The sequence below is a fragment of the Mustela nigripes genome, chromosome 14 (genome assembly GCF_022355385.1).
Source record: "Mustela nigripes isolate SB6536 chromosome 14, MUSNIG.SB6536, whole genome shotgun sequence".
Taxonomy (NCBI): domain Eukaryota; kingdom Metazoa; phylum Chordata; class Mammalia; order Carnivora; family Mustelidae; genus Mustela; species Mustela nigripes.
The window spans coordinates 55,150,536-55,177,600 of NC_081570.1; the positions used below are offsets into that span (position 1 = coordinate 55,150,536).

General features: G+C 39.8%; 1 protein-coding gene across 2 annotated transcripts in view; it reads left to right on the top strand.

Annotated features, from left to right (window-relative positions):
- The window catches only part of IL12RB2 (interleukin 12 receptor subunit beta 2), an 84,665-nt gene that overhangs the window by 35,254 nt on the left and 22,346 nt on the right, over nt 1-27,065 (top strand). For both annotated transcript variants that reach the window (XM_059375073.1, XM_059375072.1), the window contains exons 8-10: nt 6,433-6,512; nt 17,678-17,897; nt 26,204-26,404. In XM_059375073.1, the coding sequence (XP_059231056.1) occupies nt 6,433-6,512; nt 17,678-17,897; nt 26,204-26,404 (501 nt within the window). The remainder of the gene's footprint in view (nt 1-6,432; nt 6,513-17,677; nt 17,898-26,203; nt 26,405-27,065) is intronic.

The window sequence follows — 27,065 nt, forward strand, 5'->3', positions numbered from 1 at the left end:
TGGGTAAATTTAAATGAAGACAAGAGTCCTGACCCATGGTAAGGATTCAATAAATTTAGCTATTGTTTTTTTTCATTTGGGAAGGAGCTTGTTCAAGGTTCCAGAATAAGTAGAGAAGCCAGGTTTTGAACACTGGTATGTTCATTGCATAGCCTGAACTCTTTACTCTGCATCCCTCAGTTACCTTGGGCTGAAAAGGCCAATTAAATACTAGAGATTATTTTACCATTTTGGTTGTCAAGTACTTCATAACAGTCTAGCTTAGGGGTCAGCAAAATTTTCTGTAAAGGTCCAGACAGTAAATATTTGCTGCTTTGCAGACCATATCTCTGTCAAGTACTAAAATTTGTTATTACAGTGTACAAGCAGCCAATGACAGTGTATAAATATGTAGACAAAGCTATGTCTCAATAAAACCTTATTTATGGACACAAATTTGAATTTTATGTAATTTTCACATGTCACAAAAAACTAATCTTCTCTTTGTTTTCAGCCATTTAAAAATGCAAAAACAAAAATTAAAAAACCATTGTTAGTCCACAGGCTGTACCAAAACAGGGAGCAGATTTGGCCAAGAGGCCATCATTTGCTGACTCTTAAACTAGCTAAACTTGAATATATATTTGTGTCTTCTTCCATAAGACCTGAGAAGATGAGAATGAAAAGTTCTTAGCCTTTGAAAGAGGCTTACATGCTAACATTTTCATTAGAAGGAAAATGTTGCTTGAGATCTAATGACAGTCTCTGCCCTTTCTTTCTTTTTTTGGTCCCCTCTAAGCCCAGCACCTATCCTGGAAGAAATCAATGTCTGGGTTCAATTATTTGATAAGATGGTGATTATCCCAAAGGAAGAAATGCTTTCCCTGTAGCCTTCCAAACAGAAACCAATGAAAAATATATGCTTCTCTGGCTGATCTGTGAGGAAGGTGTTTGTGTATCAGGAACTATGCCAGGTGCTGGGATACAATGATAACAAGTCAGACCCTCAAACTCAAGGACTTATAGTCTATTTTGGAACATTAGGGAAAGATTCCTGGAGGATACAACACCAAGAAGAAATGCAAAATTCCAAGGGAATTTTGTGGCCTTCCCTCACCTAGAACATATGGCTTCCAAGGTCATTGCAGTAGGAGAAGGGAGCTAGTTTCTCCTTGAAGTACTAGATTCTTTTGAATTTTGTGAAATCTCATATTCCTGGATTTTATTTTGCTTTATTGGTCAGTTCTTCTTGGTCTCTTACTGGTCATTTTTCTCTTCTCAGTGTCAACCCCTATGGCTCTCTTGTTTTCCCAGGTGACTTTATCCAGTCCCATGGCTCTAAAACTAAACAGACAGATGATAGGTAGGTAGGTAGGTAGTTAGAGTATATAGTTTCAGTCTTGGACTCCCTCCAAAACTTCAGATTTGTGCTCTGGTAGCCTGTTCCATATCTTCACCTAGATATCAACAGACATTCTGAACCACACATAGCCTAGACAAAATCTCTAAAATACTTCAGTTTCAGTATTTTCTATTTCAGTAAACAATCCCACCATCTCCCTGGTTAGTGAAGTCAAAAACCAAGAAATTATCCTTAAATTCTCCTTTTAAAAAAAATTCTCTTTTTCCCCTGTTCCCCTATATTAGCACTTGACTCTCCTAAACATATTCAGAACCTCTTCATTCCTTCTGTTGCCACTATGATTATCCTAGTTTAAGCTAGGATATTCTTACAAAGGATAACAACAGAATGAGCAGTTATGAACTCACCATTCAACTTAAATACTATAAAATTACCGATATATTCTTACCCCTCTCATTCCTCCCCAGAGGTAACTATTATCCTGTACATTTATCAGCACTTTTCTCATAGGTTTGAGAAATGTATGTATCTCTAAACAATAATTAGTTTTGCTTGTTTCTGAACTAATCATAATTTTATACTATAATACAACTTGTTTTGTTTCCCATCAGCACTTTGGCACAACACCTCCATTAATTTTAGTATGGGTGAAACCTCCCTTCTTCTATCAAGAAATGAGCTCTTCACTTGTGACCTGGATGTTAAAAATGTTAAAAACGCGGTGCTTGGGTGGCTCAGTTAGTTAAGCATCTGATGCTTGATTTCAGCTCAGGTCATGATCTTATGGTCATGGTCTTGGGGTCATGAGATTGAACCCCTCATCGGGCTCTGCACTCAGCGGAGGGTCCACTTGGGACTCTCACCCTCTCTCTCTCTGCCCCACTCCTAGCAGGCACTCTCTCCCTCTCTCTTCCCTTCTCTCGCAAATAAATAAATAAATCTTTTTAAAAATGTTAAAAGATTATATTTCTAAAAAATACATATTTTAAAAAAAAAAGGAGAGCTTCCCCAACTATGTCAAAGGCTGCTCAGTAGTCCAATGACATAAGAACAAAGAAGTGACTCTTAGATTTGGCAACACAGATTCACTGCCAACCAGAGGCAGTGTCAGTAGAATGATGGGGAGACAATCTAAGGTGCTGTAGGTTGAGAGTGAGTGTGAGGTGAGGGACTAAAGACAGGACAATTCACAGCTCTCCAAGAAGCTCTATGAAGGAGAGCAGAGATGCAAGGGAGTAACTGGAGCAGGACGAGGTATCAGGAAATGCTTTGGCTTGTTTTGTTTTAGGATCAGAGAAAATGTAATGATTTTTCAAGGTAATGATAAGGTCCCAGCGGAGAGGGAGAAATTAATGATACATGAGAAGTGGAGGAAAGATCCTTGATAAAGCAAGAGAGGATAGGATCAAGCACTCAGGTTAAGGGGTTGAAATGTAATGGAAGTAGGAGTGCTATGTTTGGAAATTAATGGTGAATTTTGGAAGTTTCCATGGTGAAAAGATGAGGGAACCCCTGCCTGATTACTTCTTTTTGCTCAGGGAAATATGAAACAGAAACATCTGTTGAGAGAAACATATCATTAGAAGTGGGCAGGCAGAGGGAATGACGATACTAGCTCCTGGGAAGAAATAACCTGGTGGCCCTTCATGACAGTAAAAGAGGTGACAGAAAGAGGTGAAAAGAAAGAGTGAATCAAGTGTTAAACATCATTAATCAAGAAGGAAGAGGAATGGGGGAGTCTGTGCAGGGCGTCCTGTGCAGGCATAGCTGGTGATAACATCTGAAATTAAAACTTGTTTAATCAAGTAGATACTTACAAGATCTGTTTGAATCTAATTGTTTAAAACTAGATTTTAAATAAATGTGTCATCCCCAAAAAGTGGATATTGAGGAACCAGGGCAACAAATAACTTATCTCTGCCTTGTCTTGGTTGGAGCATGACTTGGACCAAAAAATCTCATGAGCTGCATTTAGTCCACTACCTGAAATGCCTTTTCCATATATTCTTTGTGTTAAATTCTCTCAAGATAATGTCTTTTCCATATTCTCTTTGTGGTAAATTCTCCATTTTCACTGTTCTTGGAAATCTTTATACTCCTCCTCACTGCCTATGAAAACCTCTATCGAGAGATTGCTTTCCACCTGCAATTCAGTTGCCCTTGACCACATGCCTGCACTTGCCTGACTTGAGATATGGATGCTCATCTCAGAAGCACTTGGATTGACTCTGATTTGTTTGCCACACGTACTGTTTCACAGAAACCCAGAATCTTGGGATTTTAGAGTTGGAAGCACCCTCATTTAGACCCATCTCCTGCTTAATTTAAGATCTTTGCTGCTTTTCATGCGGGTGACTATATTCAACCCTGTAGTTTTCCCATTTATTATATAAGAGGTAGTTTCATCTCAGGAGACCTGACTTCAATTTCTCAATATTTTTGTATTTTTAATCATTTGTGTCCATTTGTTTTGTAATCACTTGGACTTGGCATTTGACTTTCCTTTTCTGGCCTGCCTATAATAGTTTTATCTGCCTTTGTTAGATAACACTGAGGTTAGAACTTCAAGTGATTTTGTGTCAATTGAATGTCAGAGATTCTCTTTAATATCAGCTCTTCTGTTGCTTTAAGCAGCAGTGGTTTAACACCCCTGGTCATGAAATTTTGTACTTTGAAACTCACACAGATTCGACTAATGATTTCTCTCCAATAGAGGCTAACTCAGCAGGTGGGCACCATTAAAATTTCAGTTTCACTTGCAATTTTTCCTTTGAAGAGACTGTGATTCTAGAATTCAATTCTTAGCTCCACAGTAATCTGGTAGGTTATAGATCTTTAATAAGGCAATGAGTGTTCCTTCAAATTTCTTACCAATATGTAATTAACTAGAGACATTAGCACTAACAAGTCAGCTGGCTTTGACATTGAGCACACCCAGGATTCCAAATCCTGATTATGTAGTCAATGTCTGGATTATCTAGTTTGTTCAGATTTTTGTTTATTGTAGTAAACTGTAATGGAAGATCAGGGTCTTTGGGAACAGTGGAACTTGGGCTCAACTCCTGGCTTTGCCATTCACCAGCCCCAAGTGTTGTGTAGATCATTTAACCTTTGTCAACCTCTAGTCCTCATTAAATGAGATAATGTACAGATTATTAAGTGTCCAGATGTTTCTGGAACATAGTAGGTGGTTGATAACTCTCAGGTCCCCTTTCCTTCTGTTGCTTGTGTTGTCCCCCCCCCCCCACCTTTTTGCATCTGGACTAGTAGGAAAAAAGTCCTAGGCTTGATTTCTGAGTTTCTGTTCATAATCCTGAAGGATGGAGAGCATTTTCAGAATGTCTTAAATAAACATTTCTTATCTTTAGGTCCTCACTGCAAAGGTATAAGTTACCACTAGTGGGAAGAGAGGGGAAGAAAATAAATGAATAAAGTTTTGAAAAAAACAGATAGGAAAGAGGGTGAGAGAGGCAGGAAAAGGAAGTGTGACAAAGAAAGAGATTAGAATATGAAAGAGCACCTATTGGGGGTGGAAGTACTATAGAGAAATTGTAAGCCTTCTCAGAGCCAGATAACTGCAGGGTACAGAGCAAAGAGCTCGGGCTATGGGATGAAACAGACCAGTGTTCAAAACCTGGCTTCACCACTTACTATTTCTGGGACCTTGAACAAGTTCCTTAGGCTCCCAGCATTTCATTTTCCAAAACAGCAACAGCTAAATTTATTGAATTCTTATCACAGGTCAGGATGCTTCTATTCATTTAATTCTCACAACAGCCCCATGTGACGTATAGAACTACGACACTCATTTTGCAGATGAGGAAACTGGCTTAAGGACGCGGTTAACATTTGCTCAAGATCACAGAGCTGGGATTTGCCCATAGATGGTCTAGCTCTGGAGCTCACACTTTAACCACTGCATTAGAGCTGCGTATGCTGTGGGATAAGGATGACAGGGGAAATAACTGTGAGCAGGTCCATGTGCTCCCTACCTTTCCCACTTTCTCTTCTTCTCTCCCTGGCTGCTTGTCCTCTGTTTTCCTGCTGGGACATAATGTTTTGGAAACTTCCATCTGGTTAAATGGAAATTGTCGCTCGAAAAGGAACTCCTATGTAGCTTCATCTCAATACACTCTAAGTGTCAGTGATAAACAAGTTACATTGCTGTAGTAGAAGACTATTTTCAGGGACTCTTTCTGTGGAGTCCACCCCTGACAGTAAATCAAAACAAATCTGATAATGGAAGAAATACACTATTTCACCCACTCACGTGTGCACACACAGTCTTTTTCTTACACACATAGGAGTTGATTGTCCAGTTCCTTTTCTAATCTCTTTGATTGACTTTTTTGAATTAAATTAGGTCATATTTGACCATTATGTTGTGGATTAGTGGTCATTCCTTCTATCAGTTCGGCCTGTGTTTTAGCATGAAGTAGCTAATATTGCCTTAATTGTCCGTTTGCTCACTCATCACCTAAAAAAGAGTTTTTGGAAGCCTGTTACCTTCTAAGCACTACATAGGTGTGAGGGATATTAAGATGAATGAGATAGGCCTTCCTGTCAAGTAGATCATTGCCTAATGATCATAAAACCAAGTAATTATGCCACAACACGGTAAGTTCAGGAATGGAAGTGAACACAGTTTATCATTTGTATTTTACATTTTTATAGGATTAGAAAATATTTTCCTTATGATTAATGGTTTTATTTTTCTGCTGAGAATTCTTTCTGCATTCCAACAAAAAAGAAGAAACCACACATACTTTCTCTGAGTTATTTTATCAATACCTATTTTAAGAGTATGTTAGGAGTCTAATTTCCTTACCATTTTTTAAAATTTATTTTTAAGGTAACCTCGTATTTTCTATGGCCAACAATATACATGTTCACTGTTTAACAAAAGGAAATCAATACTGGGGCACAAAGAAAATTGAAATTGTTCTATAATCCTACTCTCCCAGAGTTATTTATTAAATAAGTAATTGCCTTTGAAAGGTTTTATATTGGGCATCTGTGGATGGGTGTGTGTGTGTGTGTGTGTGTGTGTGTCTGATACCAAAAAATATGTTTTTTCCCCTTCAAAACAGAGCCTACAGGGACGTTGGATGTCTGGTACATGAAACAGCACATTGACTACAGTAGACAACAGATTTCTCTTTTCTGGAAGGTAAGTTTTCAGTGTCAGTGTAAAATTCAAGAGAATTATATATTTAATTATTTTTTGTCTTATTTTGTTTTTACTGAGATATAATTGTTATATTAAAAGAATTATATGTTTGGACAATGTCTCAATGTCTCAATAAAAATATGTTTTATTTCCATAATGGCTTTATATGAGGCTTCAAAGATTTAGTTAGAACTCATTTTCTCAACAGTATCCTCATGACATTGACTCAATGTTATTTATTTTTGTCAGATAAGAGTGAGAGCTCTGTGTTCTCGCCTCCATACAACCACATCTTTTCCTCATCCACTTCCACGCCTTCCTCCCCAGACTTGTCCACCCTCTGACCCCATTGCAGCATTTCTTCTGACAGTTGCCCCTCCCCGTCACCCTATCCTCCCTACAGACCACATGTCCAGCCATGACTGTGCCACCTTCCTTATTCACTTTTTTTGGAAATTAAAGATGAGAAGTGTGTGGATATGGATTTTCAGGAATATATTTTCTGTAGATGCCAAAAAGGTAGAGGGTGGAAAGAAGGCTGCTCTACCTCAAGAACTCAAGTAATAGTAGAAAATAGTGTGAACAGGAACAGAAAGCAGCTCTTCATCAGTAATAGTGGTAAAACAGTAGTAACTGGAAGAACCTTCCAGAAAACAGTAAGACCTAATGTTTTTACAGGGTGTGAGAGTTTCACAAAGTGCTGAAATCTGGGGCAGTTGTTTCACGAAATCCCTTAAAAACCCTGTGAGGTAGGTACGAGGCATCCCCACTTAACAAATGGAAAAACTGAGAGAGAGGGGATGTTCTTCCTACACTTACCCAGCTACTAAGTTCAGAATTGAGATTGAAACCCCATCCGGACCTCTTTCTGCTACATCATGACTCACCTTTGTGAAACGAAAATACTATTTGAATCGAGCTCCTGCCTGGAATGCTCGTAAGAGGTTTCCAGGAGAGCTATGCTCCTTTTTCCTTCCCCAACCCTGCATCCCTCTCCCTACACATCTTCCACATAAGGGTAAGTCAACAGTTTTGGAATTAGGAAGCTGATGAGTGCAAAACCCAGACAGTCAGAGAAATGAGTATAAAGTCCTCTGATGGGGTTAGCATGATAGATTTTGATAACTGCAATCTTCTTCAGTTTTCAGAAATGAGCCAGGCAAGAAATGAGCTCTTTCTCCCTCTTTTCCTTTCTCTCTCACACGCACACAAAATGTCTGGTATGAGACCACTATAAATAGCTTGGTGAGTCATAATCAAGCTCTTCACTTTGAAACTAAAACTGCAACTTAAAATTTATTTTAAAATAAAGCCATGTTTAAGAGCAAGGCAATTCTCAAAGCAAGACATTTAGAGCAGCCATAATTGGTATTATAGAAGAACCCAGTCCAATTCTTGGCTGTTGGTTTTCATTTCACAAGTAAGCTACTGGTTAAAACCAAAATTCCTCTTTCCATAAAGATTCCTTCTCCCAAAATGTCCTCAGCAGTGATCTGAAAAGATATACTGTTTTAGTTCCAATAAACATTTGTTAGCCACAGGTAAGGCTCAGCCCACGTGCATATGCAAATTCTTCTCTGCTTCTCATTTTAATCTTGCCCCTAATCCTTGAAAATCCTAAATTCTGAAGTGAGGTCTTGGAATTCAAGAAGACTTCAGTTCTCTTCTAGTCCACCCTTCCTGTCATAAACATTGCTCCCACTCCACCCAAGACAGAGGGATGCCTCTGCTGGGACCATCTGGGAAAGGAAGAATTCCCCTCCATAAGCAGTCCATGCTGTGGTGGGCATCTCTTATTGTTATAAAATTTTCCCTTTTGGGGCGCCTGGGTGGCTCAGCCTCTTAAGCAGTTGACTCTTGATTTCAACTCAGGTCATGATCCCAGGGCCCTGGGATTGAGCCCTGCATTGGGATCCATGCTCAAGGGGTTGTCTGCTTGAGGATTCACTGTTCTTGTCCCACTGCCCCTTCCCCATGCGCTCGCTCACTCACTCGCGTGCCCTCTCTTTCTCTCTCTAAAACAAATAAATAAATCTTTAAAAAATAATTTCCTCTTTTGTGGAGCCAGAATTGTGGGTGCTAGACTGGAACTGACTTGAATACAAAACCAAAAATGTAGATTCTAGAAACTTCTCCAACTTGGTGGCCAAGACAGGGCACCTTCAAAACCTTTGGTGACTATCCAGACTGAGGGGCTCCTTAAGGAGTGTTGGATCTAGTCCTCAGTTTTTCAGGATTAAGTCCTTGTCTGCAAAATCCTAGGCTTATTCAGGGGCCCTAAGTAGACCACTTATCTGGGAGTGGGAATAAAAGACTGACCATAGTTACTGAGATGAACAGACCAGCTTCAGACCACAGAACTATAGAGCCCAAGAGCCAGAGGAAATGAAAGCAGTGTGCAGTCCCATCACTCACATTATAAACACAGAAACAGTTCTAGGGAGATGAAGTGATTCCTAAGGAAGATTTCAGGTACTATGGTGCTTGCTGCTAGGAGCCTTTCCTGAGTAGAAATCATTGCCCCTTCTGTCTGGAGCCTCTCCTGCCCCATTCTTCCAACTGGGGATTTTTTATGCTACTCTCAGGCAGGTTTGGGAATTTGATGGGATATTGCCATTACATGGGGACTTGTCTAAATGACAGACTAAAAAGAAACACTGCAACCAGATCAGGTGTTCTGTGGTGGGGCCCAAATCAGACCTCACTGGGAAAGGAAGCAAAGACGTATGTGTGTGTGGCTTTTTTTTTTTTTTTTTTTTTCACTTTGATTAGTACTGGGAAACCCAATGAGAGGAACACCCTGTCACTGCGGAGAGGGGGATTTCAGGTCTTGGCACCAAAGGAAGCCCCAGGTAAAACCCCATTAGTCTATGAACAAAGTGAGACCATGTTTCTCTTACAACTGGGGAAATGTGAGATGACCTTTCATTTTTATAGGATGTTTACATCAGAAGCGAGCAACTTGGTGCTGAATGGGTATAGCCCTTGCGTGAAGTATGAATGTAGATGAGTGTGAGTATGTGTGGTGAGAGTGCATCTGTGTGAGTGATGTATATGCATGTGTGTTATATATGTGTGTGAGTGCAAAGGGTAAGTGTGAATGAGTGTGAGATTTTTATGTGTGTGGGGTGTGAGTGTGGATATGTATATATGAGTATATGTGTTAGTGCGGGTGCATATAGATGAGTGTCTTAGTCTTTGTGGGTGCTATAACAAAATAGCATAGACCAGGTGGCTTATACACAACAGAAATCTATTCCTTGTGGTAATGGAGGCTGGAAGTCCAAGATCAGGTGTCATCATGGTCAGGTGAGGGGCCTCTTCAGAGTTGCAGACTTCTTGTTATATCCTCACATGGCAGAAGGGGCTAGTGAGGGGTGCCTGGTGGCTCAGTGGGTTAATAATCCTTTGCCTTTGTCTCAGGTCATGATCCCTGGGATTGACGGTCACATCAGCTCCCTACTTAGTGAACGGGGAATCCGTTTCTCCCTCTGCACCTCCTCTAGCTCATGTTTGTGCTCTTTCTCTCTGAAATAAATAAATAAAATCTTTTAAAAAAGAAGAAGAAGAAGGGGCTATTGAGCTCTGTGGGGTCTCTTTTACAAGGGCACTAATTCCATTTATGAAGCTTCCACCTTCATGACCTAATCACCTCGCAGAGGCCTTACCTGCTAATACCGTCACATTGGACATTAGGATTCCAACATATATGTGAATCTTGGGGAGAGACACACAAACATTCAGACTACAGCAGTGAGTGAGTATGAGTGTGTAAAGGGGTTTTGTGTGGGTACAAGTGTGGTTGTGTTTGAGAATATATGTGTATGTGAATGTGATTGTGTCAATGTGTTGAGGGTGAAGGAGACCTTTGCTTTGTTGTTCTGGTTCTTACTTATTTACTTCAGGTTTCTGCTCAAAGGTTTCTTCCGAAAGTTCTGTTTCTTCAAAAATATGTTGTACTTTTTTTTGCTGTAGCTATTTTTAAGACAAAAATTCATTCTGTACTGAAGCCAAAAAGTACAACTTAATCTATGAAATAAAACAAAAAATACCAAGGTGTTGTTAAAACAATAAATGCAATGACAATTAGAAAGTGTTGCTCTGTCACAAAGAGCCCCAGATTCCCTGTCTCTTCCTTCTGTGCAAGTTTCTTATTATTTCCTATTCTTTGTTTAAGTGTTTCAATCCATGATTCCAATACACTTTTCTTCCAGTTAACACAACATGTATTCTTTAAGAGAAAATCACTGTGTAGATAGAGAGATAGATAATGTATAAAAACATATGGCAATGTGTTTAAATCACATTAACTTTTCCAGTTTCTTCTGTTAATTTCTTAATCACAGCAGACCATAAATTTTCTTGAACTTGTGGTTGAGGCCTAGATCTGAAAGAGAAATATGTGTTTATAAAGGAAGCCAAGTTCACTTTATTTATCATCCATTCACTCCAACAAACATATTAAAGCCTCTCTTTAGTACTGGGCACTCTTCCATGCCAGGGGTATGGAAGTAAGACAAGTGCTGTCCTCAGGTGCTTGAGCTCACAGACCAGGAGGACAGAAATGGGGGTGATGAGGACAGTTAGGTGTTAAGGAGCAGTTCAAGATTGAGCTAGGGGAATGATGATCAGGGTCAGCAAGGAGAGCAGGGGAATGGGTGAGGCGTCACAGGAGACCTCTTGCAAGGTAATGTTGGAACTGACCCCAGAAGAACATTTTAGCTGGGACAAGGGTGGGAGAACATTTGGTAGGATGTAAAGGATATAAAGGATCACTGCAGTGAAGCACCATCCCATAAAAATATAAAGCAAGCCACAAATGAGAGCCACATGTATCATTTCAAATTTTCTTGTGGCCACATTTATAAAATAAAAAGGGGACACCTGGGTGGCTCAGTTGGTTGGGCAGCTGACTTCGGCTCAGGTCATGATCCCAGCATGCTCGGACCAAGTCCCACATCAGGCTCTTGCTCGGCGAGGAGCCTGCTTCTCCCTCTGCCTCTGCCTGCCACTCTGCCTGTGATCGCTCTCTCTCTCTCTCTCTCTCTCTCTCTCTCTCTGACAAATAAATAAAATCTTTAAAAAATAAATAAAATAAAATAAAAATAAAAAGGTACAATTAATTTTAATAATGTATTTTATTTAACCTACATATGTATGTATTATTATCACTTCAAGATGTAGTCATATTTTAAAATTATTGATTAGCTATTTTACATTATCCTTATCCTACCAAGTCTTTGAAAACTGGCATATCTACTAAGTGCTCATGGGTACAGTGGCTAAGAGCTCCCCCCGACCAGAGAGCAGCACATCTCAGTCACACTTCAAGAGCTCCGTGGCTGTGTGAGGCTGGCAGCTCCCTCCTGGAATGATCAGGGCTCTTCACAAGCAGTAGAAAAAAGAGTTAAAAGAGAGTTAAGCAAACTCAGTTCTAAAAACGGGGAGAAGATTTGGTGGGTTTTACTCATTTGCTAAATGAAGTAACTCATTTGGATAAACAGCTACCCTCAAACCACAGAAGGTGAGAAGAAAGAGAAAGTAACAAGCCTCTTACAGCAGCTCACAGCAGAACCTCAGAATGGCTGCTGTGGCCAGAGGCAGCCTTGTTGGCACATTCCCCTTGTCTCTTTCTCCCTGTATTTCTCTGTGTTGTATGAAGACTATTCCCATCCATATCACATTGCACAAAGGGGATGTGTCCTTTGGCCTCTAATCTGATTTATATTGATGTAGAATGAAGGTCTATCATAAATCCACAGGGAAGATTGGCTGTCGGGACCCTGAGGCCTTTATATAATTAAAGGAGGCATCCAATTTCAGAATTGGTATTTAAATACAAAATATTTAAATACAAAAGCAGCATCCAATTTCAGAGGCATCCAATTTCAGAATTGGTATTTAAATACAAAAGCAGCAAATGAGAAGATTTTGATAGTTTTGTTGTAATATTCAACTCTGTCTCCTTCCCTTTCCCAGCAGGCTGGCACAGCATTTCTGAAGGTATTTTTGGAAAGAACAGGTTGTTTGCCTTGCTTACTAGTCATACATATTATACTAGCTGTTATGTAGGGAATTTCAGTTGGATGACAGAATGTGGTCAATGACGAAGATAAGAAAGTGGCTAGCAGAGAAGAATTAACAAGATAGAAAACAGATGGAAGGGAAGTTCAAGTTTTGCTCTGACAAAGTCTTGCTCCGACAAAGTTTATTTTGCTGTTCTTCTGCTGCAAAATAAGGTAGAAATCATTGTGTCAGGGTGACTAGCAGGAGGGATTACTATCAGTTAAATAGGTTCAGGGTAGCAAAGGCACCTGGGGCTATCTACTGAGTGCTAACAGGACAACAGTTAAGAGTTCATCCTCTAGGTAGAGCTGTGCTAACTGGGTTCAAGTAGTAGCTTCACCGCTTACTGGCTGTGTGTTCTTCTACAAGATGCTTATCCTCTCTGTGCCTTCCTTTGCTTACAAGTAAAATGCAGACAGTAATAGAATTTACCACATGAGGTGGCTGCAAAGATTAATGAGAGAATCATGAAAAGTGTTTGCTAAGTCACTAGAAGACAAACATGGTGCAGGATGCCAAAGAGGCAAAGATGGGCTGACAGGCTAGTGGGAGGACAGATCCACAGATGGATCATTTCAATACAGTGATTTCTTCAGTTTGGACTGGGGTTGCTGAAAACAGTCATGAGTTCTGAAATCAAGGTACCCAGGCTTAAACCCACATACTGTATGTACTTGGTAATCAACACTATGACATGGTGAGACTTCCATACAGAGCTGTGGTGGGAACTGAGTCAAGATGGCTGGGCTTTCATAGATTGGTAGAAGAGTCATATGAATACAATGGGAAAAAGTGCCAATTATCATGATTTATATATAGAATAACTGAGAGCAGGGAACTCACCAAGTGGCAGAAATCTACCATGCGCCAAGCACTCTTTGAAACCATTTGCCTCCCTCAACCCATTGCATCCTCCAGTAAGGCTAATCTGTACATAGAATTATCCTCATTTTACAGATAAGTAAATTGAACGTCAGAGAGGTAAAATAATTTGCTCAAGGCCACATAGCTGCTGTGTGGTAGAGCAGGAAAGTGAATGATCTGCCCTAATAAGAAAAACTGACCTCGCTCTGCCCAAAGTCTTCATGAAAAAACTGTGACATATTCGAATTCCCCAGCTTTCTAAGAGGTTTTGATTACAGACTCTCTTCTTTGATGGAGGCTTAGTTCTGAGATATTGTGTGTGTGTGTGTCTGTGTGTGTGCACGCACATGTATGTGTGTGTGTTTGCATCAGGGGAATTTCAGAATAAAATATCATTTTATGATAAGTACAGTAGTTTTTTCTTCAAGTCCTAAGAAGAAACGATTTATCAACTCACAGAAACACCTTTCCTCTCATATACTTAAAAACAAAACAGGGGCACCAGACTGGTTCAGTCAGTGGAGCATGTGACTCTTGATCTTAGGGATGTGAGTTTGAGCCCCATGTTGGGTGTAGAGATTACTTTAAAAAAAGATCATTTTAAAAACAATACACAGAGGACTTGCATTCTGACATGGGCCAGATTTTGTCCTATCATGTCTTATATTCACCACGTTATTTTTGATGCTGAAAGACTTTTCAGCCAACAGAACTCTCACAATAGTTTCATAAGGGAGCTGCTCACTCTTTGCTTCTTAGACAAACCTAAATCAGAAAAGTCACGTTTACCAAGTTAAAATCATTTCTCACACACAGAGCAAAAAAAAAAAAAAAAAAAAAAAAAAAAAAAAAAAAAAATACTGAAGGATACAATAAGACAGATTTTCCTGTTTAGCATACCTTTACCAGTAGGAGAGGGTGACAATGCAGGAACCCTGGCTTGACACCCCTTTCAGCACTGCTCATAAATGTACAAGAAGTACCAGGGACACTGCACACATTCAGGACAACGCCTTCCTCTCTCATGTCCACCAGGGGGCGCACTAAAATCTCCCCCTACTTTGTCTGTGAAGCCTAGTGGATTTCTTAACCTCAGGATGGGAAGATATGAGGACTAAATGGGAGAGTAGATATAAAGCTTCTGACTCGTGGTATGCCCCAAAAAAGATAGTTTCTCCTTACCGCACACCCAAATATATAGACATTAGAGTAAAATAAGTTCATCTGGAAAGACCTAGCTGGCTCCTCACATGGTAGTTCTTCTGGGTTCACAGTTAGTCTCCTCGTGACCTAAGGCCTGTTGACTCTGGAAAAGAAGAATTCTGGACCTCCACTTTCCCAAAATTTCTGATTTGATGTCTGCTGTTGATGCTTCACCTCAGAATGTCCTACACCCTTACAATGAGACAAGCCGCTTTCCAATGTCTGGCCAGAAGCTTGATTGGGATTCCAACTATGAAACACAGCACCCTATAGTGACCTGTTCATTGTCTCGGGCTTGCCAACGTAAGGAGCACAGCATCAGAGTAGAGGGATCTCTAGTCTCAAAGTCAAGAGCCCTGGGTTCCACTCTCAGCTCCTCCATCTGTTCCTTGAGTGGCCTTAAGCAAGTCATTTCTAGTCCTGGACTTATCTCCCTATTGATAAAATGAAATGTTGCATTAATTGTTAAACTATAGAATCCTTTCTGGTTCTGTGTTTCTGTGATGATATCCCATTACATCAGGACCAATATAATCCAGAGGTGATGGATTAACGTGCATTATTTGCAAACTTTATGTTGCTATTTTTTAAAAACCAAATTAAACTCTTTTCAGTTGCTTCAGGACATTATGCCCAGCTGGATAAATACCTGATTTCCTATTGACTAAATTGGTTTTTTGTTCCATGGACCATATTGGACAAGTTAAGCCCATTTTCAAATTGGCGAAGGAGGCCAACTCCCTGAGAGATGTTAACTTTTATCCCAAAATTTGAGCTTGACATTTTATATAAGCATAATTCATGGGATACTGTATTTATTTCTCTAACTACCTTAAATCTACCTTTACCTTCTCAATATTTTCAAGTCTAAAATGGGAGATGTGGAGGAGAAAATGCAAGGGTTTGGGTCTAGGCCCTTCACTACTCTCTAGGAACCTTTACTCATCTTTCAGACCCACATCTCTTACTAGATCACTGTAGTGTGTGGAAATCAGCTAGATTTCTATGGCAGTAGATCCGAGGCATCTTGGATCCGAGGCAAGTTCATCAGATCCAAGATGACCTGACATTTCCCCTTCTTCCAGTGCTCTACCATAGTATTGATTGGGATTGCTGAGGTGTCTATGAAGGAGAATGAGGGGAAGGTAATAAGGGCTGATTTGCAAAGTGTTTTTCTTTATTTCTTTTTTTTTCAATTAGGGCTCTGGTTCCTCGGTTGTCAGAGTAAGCCTAAAGCCCCTTGGGTTCCTGCCAAGAATGGGGAGCTTTGTGAGCTTAGTTAACTCTTGAGGAGTGCCTTGAAGGAGAAGGTGCATGGTGCAGGAGTGAAATAATAGCCCTATCTCTAGACCTACAGAGGAGTCAGGGAAGGATGGATTGAGAAAAGACCTGAGGGGATGTTCTTCCCTAGCCAGCTTTTGCTTTAATTTATCTTGTTTTTCTCCTGTGACAAAGGGCATATTTATTAATAACAGTTCAGAACACCACAATTTCAAAAGCAGACACTTAACTTTAATCCACACCACAGACCTTTAAAATTGATTGTGATGGACAATTAAAATGTTAACTTCCTTGGTTCCTGCCAGAACACAAAGATGTCTTCTAGGGAAAGGCTGAATGTGCACCCGGAAGAGTCCTCAGCAATATGGTATTCCCCTGGTGCATTGACCATGAGATCCAGTCCTGGACTTTGTGGATCCAGAAGGGCACCTGGGATAGGACCTGCATTAATCAAGTTCCCAGAGACTGAAATATAAAAAGCTAGATGTTCATGGATTAATTTACAGTGAGGAATGCAGCTGTTGGGCTACCCAGAAGACTTGAGTCAGCAGATAGGAACATTCTCTCTCAGCATGCTAATTATTTCAGAAGCCAAATTATCATCAGAAGGCCAATTTATTCACTTAAAGGGAAAAGTACAAATTTTAAGTGAACCAGATGTTCATGTTACTCCAGCCTTTCCTGAGAGATTAATGTGTGTCTTTTCAGCACCTGAACCCATAGAAGGACTAGCCTTCCAAAAAAACCATCATGCTTATGTCTGGCAAGCTAAACCTTCCTTTCCCTGCACAAGGCAAGGATGGGCACTGCCAGGACTGCCCTTGGCCACTCTCCATTTTCATTGCTTCTGTTTCCCATGGTCCTTATCCAAACAGGGTTAAAATACAGATAATTAGTTTTCTGCTTACTTTCTGGGATTGCTCCCAAATGATCTCAATTGGAATTTTTGCAATTCCAAAACTCATTAGTCACACATTTATAAACAGTGTCTTACTTTGCTAGCACAGATGGCTAATCCAGCTCACTAAGTGTGGATTTTATGAGTTTAGCTCTTGAAAATCTCATTTTTTATTTAATGGGCAGCATTATACTTTCTATATGAAAAGGGGTATGTGTGGAGGGGGTTGTATTTCACAGATTGAGAAGTGGAGATTCAGAGGAGCTGACTGCCTTGCTCTGTGTCACACAGCTAGTGGTGGTTGGTAGAGATAGAACGGAAACCCACATCATCTGAGTTCAGATTCTGCACTTGTTCCATTAGATGTAATTGAGCTTTCTACTATTAGGAAGTTTTATTTTTAAGCAAGGAAGGAAAATCAATGTGTTTTTATGAACTAGCTTTTAAAAGTGTTAACTGAGGGGATGCCTAGGTAGCTCAGTAGGTTAAGCCTCTGCCTTTGGCTCAGGTCATGGACCCAGGGTCCTGGAATCGAGCCCTGCATCGGGCTCTCTACTTGGCAGGGAGCCTCCTTCCCCCTCTCTCTCTCTGCCTGCCTCTCTGCCTACTTGAGATCTCTGTCTGTCAAATAAATAAACAAAATCTTTTAAAAAATGTTAACTGATTTTTTTTCCTAAATGGTGGGCCTGCGTGGGCTTGGGTGCATATAAAAATATGCAGTGGAGGAGATGAGATGTAAATAAAAAGGTCACTCATATGTTACCTACTGCTGCAGGGGCCATCAGGTCCAGCCACAAAGCATCCAGCAACCTTGTCTGGGAGTACACAAGTAAGTGAATATGTTTTGTTGCAGAATATGACTGTATCTGAGGCACGAGGAAAAATCCTCCACTATCGTGTGACCTTGCAGGAGGTGGCAGGAGGGAAAGTCACACTACAGAACATCACAGAACACACCTCCTGGACGTGGGTCATTCCCAGAACTAGAAATTGGGTTGTGACTGTGTCTGCAGCTAACTCAAAAGGCAGTTCCTTGCCCACTCATATTAACATAACGGACCTGTGTGGGACAGGTGAGTACCAACTTTGATTTAATATCGCCTATGGTAAACTGTGTCTTACTTACCTCTTATCTCCCACAGGCTCAGCCCAGGACCTGGCATGAGTAACACAGGAGTTTAGACTTTGGAGCCAACAGCCTTCAGAGGCTCTTTTGCACTTAGTCTGTGAGTGGCTTTGGACAAGTGAATTAACACCTCTGAGTTTCAATTTCCCCCTCTCTAAAATAGGGTTATATTATCTGTCTTGTAGGCCATTGTGAGATTAAATACAGAGACTAATACATAGCAGGTGCTTAACAAATGTTAGTTGCATTAAATTGAACACTAATATCTGGCTAATTTTTCTAGTATAAGAATAGTATGTGTTGTCAAGTTCTAGGAAAAAACATTCTACACTTACAGTCAAAACATGTTTTTAAAGCCAATAGTATTAAAATGAAATTCTGGCTGTAATGAAACTGTAGCAAAATTTTTCTATACTACAGCTCTTTATTATGCAAATTTAGATATTTATCTAATTATCTACATTGAAATCTCCCAACTAGCTATACCCATTTTATAGTTGCTTGTTCTGAAAATTGATTTCTCAAGATAAAAGCCTATGATTAGTCAACAAAGTGGCTATAAGTGCTATTTCTCAATGTCAAGATCATTAGCCTAACTTTTCCAAAAATGCCTAATAAAACTATAATTAAATCCTTTCTTAAAATTCAGTGGGACAATTTTATCTACATATGAGTCTAGCAACCATCATTTGAAAGAAGCTTCTACCCAAACATGATTATTGTATATACACTGTTAAATCTTAGTTATATATCCTTTCAGTCATATATCCATAAACATAGAGATGATAGAGTAGTTAAAAATAACTAGAAGAAAATACGAGTAAATATTGATGTACCGAGGTTGGTATATAAATTAGGAATTGCTTTTAGGAGTAACGGTTGCTCTTACCAGAGGCCTGACTACAGTGGCTTATCAGTTCTCTCACATAAAAGAAGTCCAGAGGTAGACAGTTCAGGGCTGGTGTGATAGCTTGGGGACATCGTTAGGATGCTAGGCTCCTTCTTTCTATTTCCTCTGCCAAGTTGGTTTCCATCCTCAAGATGGAAATGATCCAAGATGACTGCCAGAGCTCTATCTACTTTCTTCTAGAAAAAGAAGGAAGAAAGGAGGACCCACCCCTCACACTTGAGGAACTTTGTTCCAGGTCACGCAATACACTTGTAGTCATTGACTCTTAACTGGTCACCTGGTCACACCCAGCTGCAAAGGAGGCTTAGAAGTGTATTTCAGGCAGCAGTATTCCCTTGCTAAAAAGGAGAGAATATTTGGTAGGCAACTGGCAATCTGTGACTAATGTGGGTATGTACCTAAAGTACGAACCTGAGAAGATGAATTAACTGTGGGGGAGGAAAGCTCAAATGCTATGCATAGTAAAATAAAAATTTTAAAACACCACAAAGCCTTAAAAATGTAAATATCAGTTTAAGAGAAGCATATATCACATTTTTTGGCAAAAGAAGTTTGATTATCTACCTGTCTGTCTATCTACTTTTTCAAATAAATAAGAGACTGGGGATATGAACAAGCAACTCAAAAATTAAATAGAAAAGTAGCAATAAAGATATGAAAATATGTTCAGCCTAACTAGCAATCAATGAGATGCAAATTTTGAGAAGCCTGAGAAACTGAATCAGACCAAGAAAAAATAAGTAGAATTAGTGTACCCCATGTGGGTAGTGTGTGAGGAAAAGATATGCTGTACCCTGTTGATGGGTATGTAAATTGGTACAACCTTCTGAAGACAATTTGGCCATATGTAACTTTAAATACTAATGTATTTTTCACCAAAAAACTTTACCATTAGAAATGTATCTTCAGAAATGATAAGTGCTTTAAAGTAAAACACAAAGATGTTTATTGAAAATTTTTTGAAATACTGAAAGAGCATGAACAACCTAAATGTAAAATAATAGAGAAGGGACTGGTTTAGTAATATATCATGAATCTTACTTGCCTTAACCCACACCAGGGTTAAAGTGGTGTTGTAGCTATGCTTTTATTGGCAAGGAAAGATGCATATAATAAGTTAAAAGGTAGACTATCAATAGTGTATATGGGATGATGCCATTTAAAATATGTATTTACATGAATACACATTTTTTGCATGGTAAAAAATCTAGTAGTGTATGTGGAAATGTTAACAGAGGTCACAACTGCATCATGGAACTATTATAGGTGATTTTCCTTCCCTTTTGCTTTATCTATTTAAAAATTTTTCTTCTCTGGGTAGGTACTACATATATAGTTTTTAAGGTGAATTCTGTTGGGGAGATTGAACTCATACCACTATATAGTATCCTGCTGTTGTTAATATGTAGTATGTAGGAATACCTTACTTCTTCAGGTGTCACTGCATATGGGTCTTGAGGCTATAAACTTCATGAATTTTCTGGGTCTGTTCCAGATGCTTTCTTTAGATTTGGTAGCAACATCTCAAAATGACACATTCATTATGTTAGAGCTGGCCTCTACTTTATTCATTAAACAGTTGTTTACTGAGCATATACTACATAAGGGAGCTAGAATCCAGCAGTAGGTAAAAAATACTGTTGAGGTCCTCCAGTTATATTCAGTCACATGGGAGGGACAGACATAAACAAGGAAACTGTGGTGCAGTATAAGTGTGAGATTAGATGGATGCCATGGTAACTCTAGGAAGAAAGGAAAGATGAAACATGGGCTTGGAGAAGATGGCCAGGGAAGCAGGAACATGTGACTGGAGTATGGAGAGACAAGTTCATGGGAGACAGATGAGGGAGAGGTATGTCGTCATGAGGGTTTGCTTTAAATTGAGAGCTGAGCAAATGTGCAAGTTGAGGAAAAGAATTGGGTAGGGAAGAGTTTGGAGATTAAGGGGAGAGAGGAGCTAATTAATGGAATGAAGTCCATGCGGAGTGGGAAGACAATGGAAACCAATGACAAAGGGAGAGGTAAAAGGAACACCTGTTTCTCCCAGATTGGGCAGGTGTTGCGTAAGGATGAGGCTCAATAAGGATGAACATCTTGGGGAGGTAAGATAGGCGAGTACTTGAACTGAGCTGTAACTAAGAGCGTCCTGGTCCTAGAAATCTTGGAATCTCGAGGGTCTATTTTCTCTCCTAAGACCACTTCTGAACCACCCAATACTCTGGGTATCCCAGAGTGACATGGAGGGCATACTGGCAAATTACACGGTCCCATCCTTGAGTGCTCTTACACAAATTCTGAAAGATCTATAGGAATAGCATACCATGATTTTGTCTCCCTCTCTTTCAGGATATGTTCACAGTACTCACATATATAGTTTTCCTTTTAGGAAAGGAAAAACAATGTGCCCCCCACCGCCACCCAGGCAGAAAGTAGGGACAACTTTGTTGTGAAAAGCACCTGCCACAGCATTACCTATAAAAAACCATGAGAGTGATTTTGTTGGTCTACAATGAAAACTGAATGTGTGTTAAAACTTGCAGTCAACAAGTAAAAACATATTTAATATTTCAGACTAGTCCCTGTGTTCAAGAATTCTTGAAACTACAGAGAGTCAGAAGCCAGTACAGTCATAAACAGAGACCCACACAGATGTCAGAGACTGAGTCCCCAGGAGCTGAAGGAACCTAGCCAAAACCATACATCCAATTAGTGGCAGAGCTGGACTGAAAAACCAGACCACCTGTCTCTTAGGTGGGGACGTGTTCCAAATACCATATGAATTGTATAACTCTGTTCAGAAGCTCTCAGGGGGAAAGGAGATGGGAAGTTGAATGATTGAAGCTAAGAAATAATTTTGAAAAGTGATAGAAAGAAGGTGAGTTGTTAGCAGAGTTCTGAAAGAGAGAATGTGCCCTGGCAAACATCGTGGGAAGGAAATTCAGGCTGGTTCCTGGTAAATATGGTGATTCAGACAGGGTAGTGCCAAGTTGATTTGCTTAACTCATTTCAAAGAAAGTAGTGGTCAGAAGGGCTCTTTGGCTATTTTAGCCCATCACCTGCCAAACGGTACTAGAAGATATAGGTGCTCAATAAATACTAAATGAATGCATTCCATTCTCAAAAGAAAAAGAAAAAAAATCTTTTGGCATAGCCAGGACATCTAATACCAAGGCAAATGAATATAAGGGAGCTCCTACTGGGGAATTCAATTCCTTGCAAAACAGCCAGTGCACGGGTTATAGGTTCTCACCACCAAGCACATTTCTGAGGAGGTGAGAAGGACAGGAGGGACAGGATAGATGGCTGAGTGCAGTGGGGAATAGTGATAAGGGGGAGCAGTGAGGTAGCACTTTCTGGTTTTCCTCCTCCTTCTAGCTCACATTGCCCTGATATGATCATTGCTTGGACATCTCTACTATGGAGCAGGGAAGTCTAGAGAACAAAACAAAGAAACTTCAAGGAAGCCCCAACACCTAACTGTGGAAGACGACTGAAAGCAGAGTACCTGTGAACTGGCTGGCTCTTGAGATTTCTCCTGCCATCCACCCCCATGTGCCTGGCAATTACAAGATAGTAACAGCCTTGAATCCCCGTGAAGAGCAGCTACAGCCATGGCAGCTTGGGTAGGTTCTGGACGTACCAGGTAGACCTTGGGGGAACCTGGATACAGGTAGAGCTTAGGCTGCATCACTGTAGGCTTTCTGGCCTGGAGTTTTTCAACCTCAACAGCTCCTGCTACCCACCTGAACTTGCCTGGAGAAGCACAAACTAAGGGAAATCTTTCACTTTCCCCCTGCAGAAAGATAAAAGCCAAGGCTGCTGAGCAATCCAAGAAAATAACACAAGATCCCAAAGTAGAAAATTAGGAGAAATCTGAGAGACCCACATTCTGGGAAGGGCAACCTGTGCCATAGGAAATCTCACTAATGCAACAGAAGGAATGAGAGTTTGAATAAGTATAACAAGTATCCTTAGATTAGAGAGGATGCTAGAAGCATGGCTCTGTCAGAAATAAGTGGTTATGAAGAAGCCCCAAATAAAGAGATTCAATATGGAAAGTTAGTTTTGAAATCAAGAACACAGCCAATAGGTTGGATAGCAGAAAGGACTCATCTGAAGACTGAATGAATGAGCAGAAGATTGGGTGAGAGAATCTTCCAGTGGCCATCCAAAGTGGGAAAGAAGTCAAAACATGGGAAAAGTGAAAACATGGAAAGAATAGAAGAGAAGTTACAACAACTACTCAAAAAGAGTCCCAGTAACAGAAAAACTAAATGAAGGGGAAAAGTACTTGAAAATATTTATAAAAAAAATCTTTTGGTGGCAAATGCCACACTGGGGTGCCATGCTGGTATGGGACATTGGCAGCGGGACAGGTTGTCCCCATGTGGGGTTAGGGAGTATGTGGAAAACGCTGCTGCGAACTTATCACTTCTCTAAAACATAAAATCTGCTTTTGAAAAGTCTCTGCCCAAAAAAAAAGCAGGGGGAAGGGAGGGTGGAGAGAGGAAAACTAGTGCAGAATGATCAAGAGGTTTGACCCCAAGAATACAAAAATGGATCAACATCAGAAAAAGGTATTAGTGTAACTCATCACAATAATAAAAAAAAAAAGAGAAAAGGGATATGTTTTTAACAGATGTGAAAAGTATTTGGTGAAAAAAAATTTTAGTAAATAAGAAGTATTTTATAAAAATAAACCTATTTGAAAACTATGAAGAAAAAGAAATTTTTTTAGTTTTTTAAAGACTTTCTACCAAAAATCTACAGCAAGTATCACCTTATGAAGGTAGGTAGGCACATTCTCTTTAAAATTTTTAACAAGATAAAAACAAAATAGTAAGAGATTTAATTTGAAGATTGGAAGGAGAAGATATTTCACATGTGGAGCTAATAAGATTACTATGTGGAAAATTCAACAAGGGCAGTGGACAAATTACTAAAACTAATTAGAAATTTTAGCAGGCTTGCCAGAAATAAGAATAATACACACAAATTAATGGTAGAATAAATGGTAGAAGATATGATGCCATTTTAAAGAGCAAAGTCAGAGTATAAAGTGTCTAGGAATTAGCCTGTAACAAAGAATGCATAAAAGCCTTACTCCATTAAGGAGGAACTGGGGCTTATGAAGAGGAGCTGAATAATTTCAATGAAGCAGCATATTTACAAATGGAACAATTTAACTTAATTCCAATAAAAAGTACAAGCTGAAATTTCTGAGGACTCTGATACACTAATTCTAAAGGCTAAAAGGAAGAAGAAAGTGTCATAAATATCCAGGACCACTTTGAAAAATGAAGGGCAAAATGAGGGAAGGACTTTATCAACAAGATAATCAGACATCACAATGCCTAGTAATGTGAACAGTGTGTTCTGGGAAAGAAGTTGACTGCAGACACAAACCTATGAATGTATGGAACTTGGTATATATTAGGGATGGCATCACATTTGGAAATATTGACTCACAGTATGGAAAAATATAATAAAATCTATTCCCTTTTAAAAAAAAAAAAAAAAAGCCTTTTAGCTAGATTTGGATTAAAAACTTAAATGGGAAAGGTAAAACCAAAAGCCAATAAGAGAAAATGTAGGTCAGTATCTTCATGATCCCAGGTTGGAAGAAATTTGTAAATAAGACTCAAAATGTACAAGCCAGATAAATTCACCTATATCAAAATAAATAAAGTAAATACTTATGTGCAACAAACATATCATAAAGTTATCAGAGAGTTGAAAGACTGGAGTATATTTCTAGTGTTGGAAACTAACAAATGATATCTAGAACATAAAACCTATTGCTGTAAATCAGAGAAAAGACAGGAAACTCAACAAAAAACACGAGTGAAGTATATAAGCAGGGAGTTTACAGAGGGGGAAGTCAGATCGCTAGTCATGCATAAAGAGAAGCTCAGCTTCATAAGAAATTGGAAAACATATTTATTATAAAAATTCAGAAAAACAAAATAAACCACAGTAAAATGCCCCCTTGCATGTACCAGATTGGTAGAAACTTGAAAGTCGGAGAATAACCACTGTTGGTGGGGAAATAAGAATCTTCATGCCTTTTTTTTTTTTTTTTTTTTTAATTTTTTTTTTTTTTTAAAAAAATATTTTTTTCCCCAGGGGTACAGGTCTGTGAATCACCAGGTTTACACACTTCACAGCACTCACCAAATCACATACCCTCCCCAATGTCCATAATCCCACCCCCTTCTCCCAAACCCCCTCCCCCCGGCAACCCTCAGTTTGTTGTGAGATTAAGAGTCACTTATGGTTTGTCTCCCTCCCAATCCCATCTTGTTTCATTTATTCTTCTACCCACTTAAGCCTCCATGTTGCATCACCACTTCCTCATATCAGGGAGATCATATGATAGTTGTCTTTCTCTGCTTGACTTATTTCGCTAAGCATGATACGCTCTACTTCCATCCATGTTGTTGCAATTCATGCCTTTTTTATTGCAGTGTCAATTGACTGGCTATATTAAAGATCACTTGCTGTGTTTAATGAAATAATGTGTGGATTTACTCTATAATTGAGCAACTCTGTGCAGATATATCCAGAGACACTCTTGCATAGGCTCACATGAGGACATGCCAAAGAATTTTCATTGCATCCTTGTTTGTGTAAGCTGAGTGTTGGAAGGAACCTCCTGATCGTCACTTGGAGACTGGACAGAAAGAGGTTTGAAGTAGCAGTTGGAAGGAATGAGCTGTATTTACATATAGCAGCAGAATGGACATACTCCAGAAATATAATATTGAGTGGGAAGGAAAAAAGTAAGAAAAAGCATTAAATTTACTCCCAGCACGTTTCATGAAAATACAGAACACAAGCACAAAGTCACACTAACTTTCAAGGATACATAGATATCTAAATAAACATCTGGGAGGTAGCTTAGAAGTATGCATATATCACTACAGCAGTTACCTCTGGGGACACAGAAGTGGAAGATGAAGGGAAAATAATTCTACCAATAACCCTGCACAGGGTCCTTGCACTAATAAAAACAAATCTGAAGGTTTTGGTTTTTTTTTTAAGATTTTATCTATTTATTTGACAGAGATCACAAGTAGGCAGAGAGGCAGGCAGAGAGAGGGGTGGGGGGAAGCAGGCTCCCTGCTGAGTAGAGAGCTCGATGCAGGGCTTGATCCCAGGACCCTGAGATCAAGACCTGAGCCGGAGGCAGAGACTTAACCCACTGAGCCACCCAGGTGCCCCAAATATGAAGTTCTTAACAAGAAATTGGTTTTCCCTAACACTTTGCTGGATGAATTGTTTTTTATATCTTTATCCACCTGATGATTTTGTTTTTGTGCTTCCCCCTTTTTCCCCCAAAGGGTTGCTGGCTCCTCGCCAGGTCTCTGCAGATTCGAAAGGTGTGGACAACATTATGGTGACGTGGGAGCCTCCTGGGAAAGCTGCACCTGCTGTCCAGGAGTATGTGGTGGAATGGAGGGAGCCCCATCCCAGGTGGGGCACACAGCCCCCTCTAAACTGGCTGCGGTGTACCCCACTCAACGTGTCGGCTCTGATTTCAGGTATTTAGTTGTTCACCTCCTCTTCGAAAGCTATTAAGCACCCCCCCCCTTTTTTTTTAAAGAAAGTGCAGATGGGAACCCAGAACCTTCCTCAATTACAGGCAGTTGCATGAGAGGAACAGTGATGACCTTGAGTCCTTTAGGACACTACCTTAAAACACAGCACTGCAGCCGTAGAAGACCAGCTGATTGACCAAAGCCTCTAGTATTTATGGATAGTTCATATGCCTGGCACAGAGCCATATAAGACAAATGCTTCATTGACGCACACAAGCATGGCTGAGAGCTAGGTAGTAACCCGTCAGTGTGACAGGCACCTTCCACGTGGGAGTTTACGTAATTCTCAGAACAATCATGCGCAGCAAGTGTTTGGAACTCTGCCCTTTGTACAGATGAGGAAACCAGGAGATCTTTCATTCCCAATTCTGTTGTATGTTATGTGTGTGATAATAAATCTAAATTTATCTATATAATAGTTAGCACCTCAGTCCTCAAATCCAAATCTGTCAGTGGTTTCTATCAAGTGGTAGAAAGCACCCAAAAAGATACTAAAATGATCAGACAGAACTTTGTCAATGTCACTTTTAGGAATAAACTCAGTGTATTAAAAAGTGCTGTTTCTGCAGCTAGACTATCTGGGTTTAAGCCCTGGCTCTGTCAC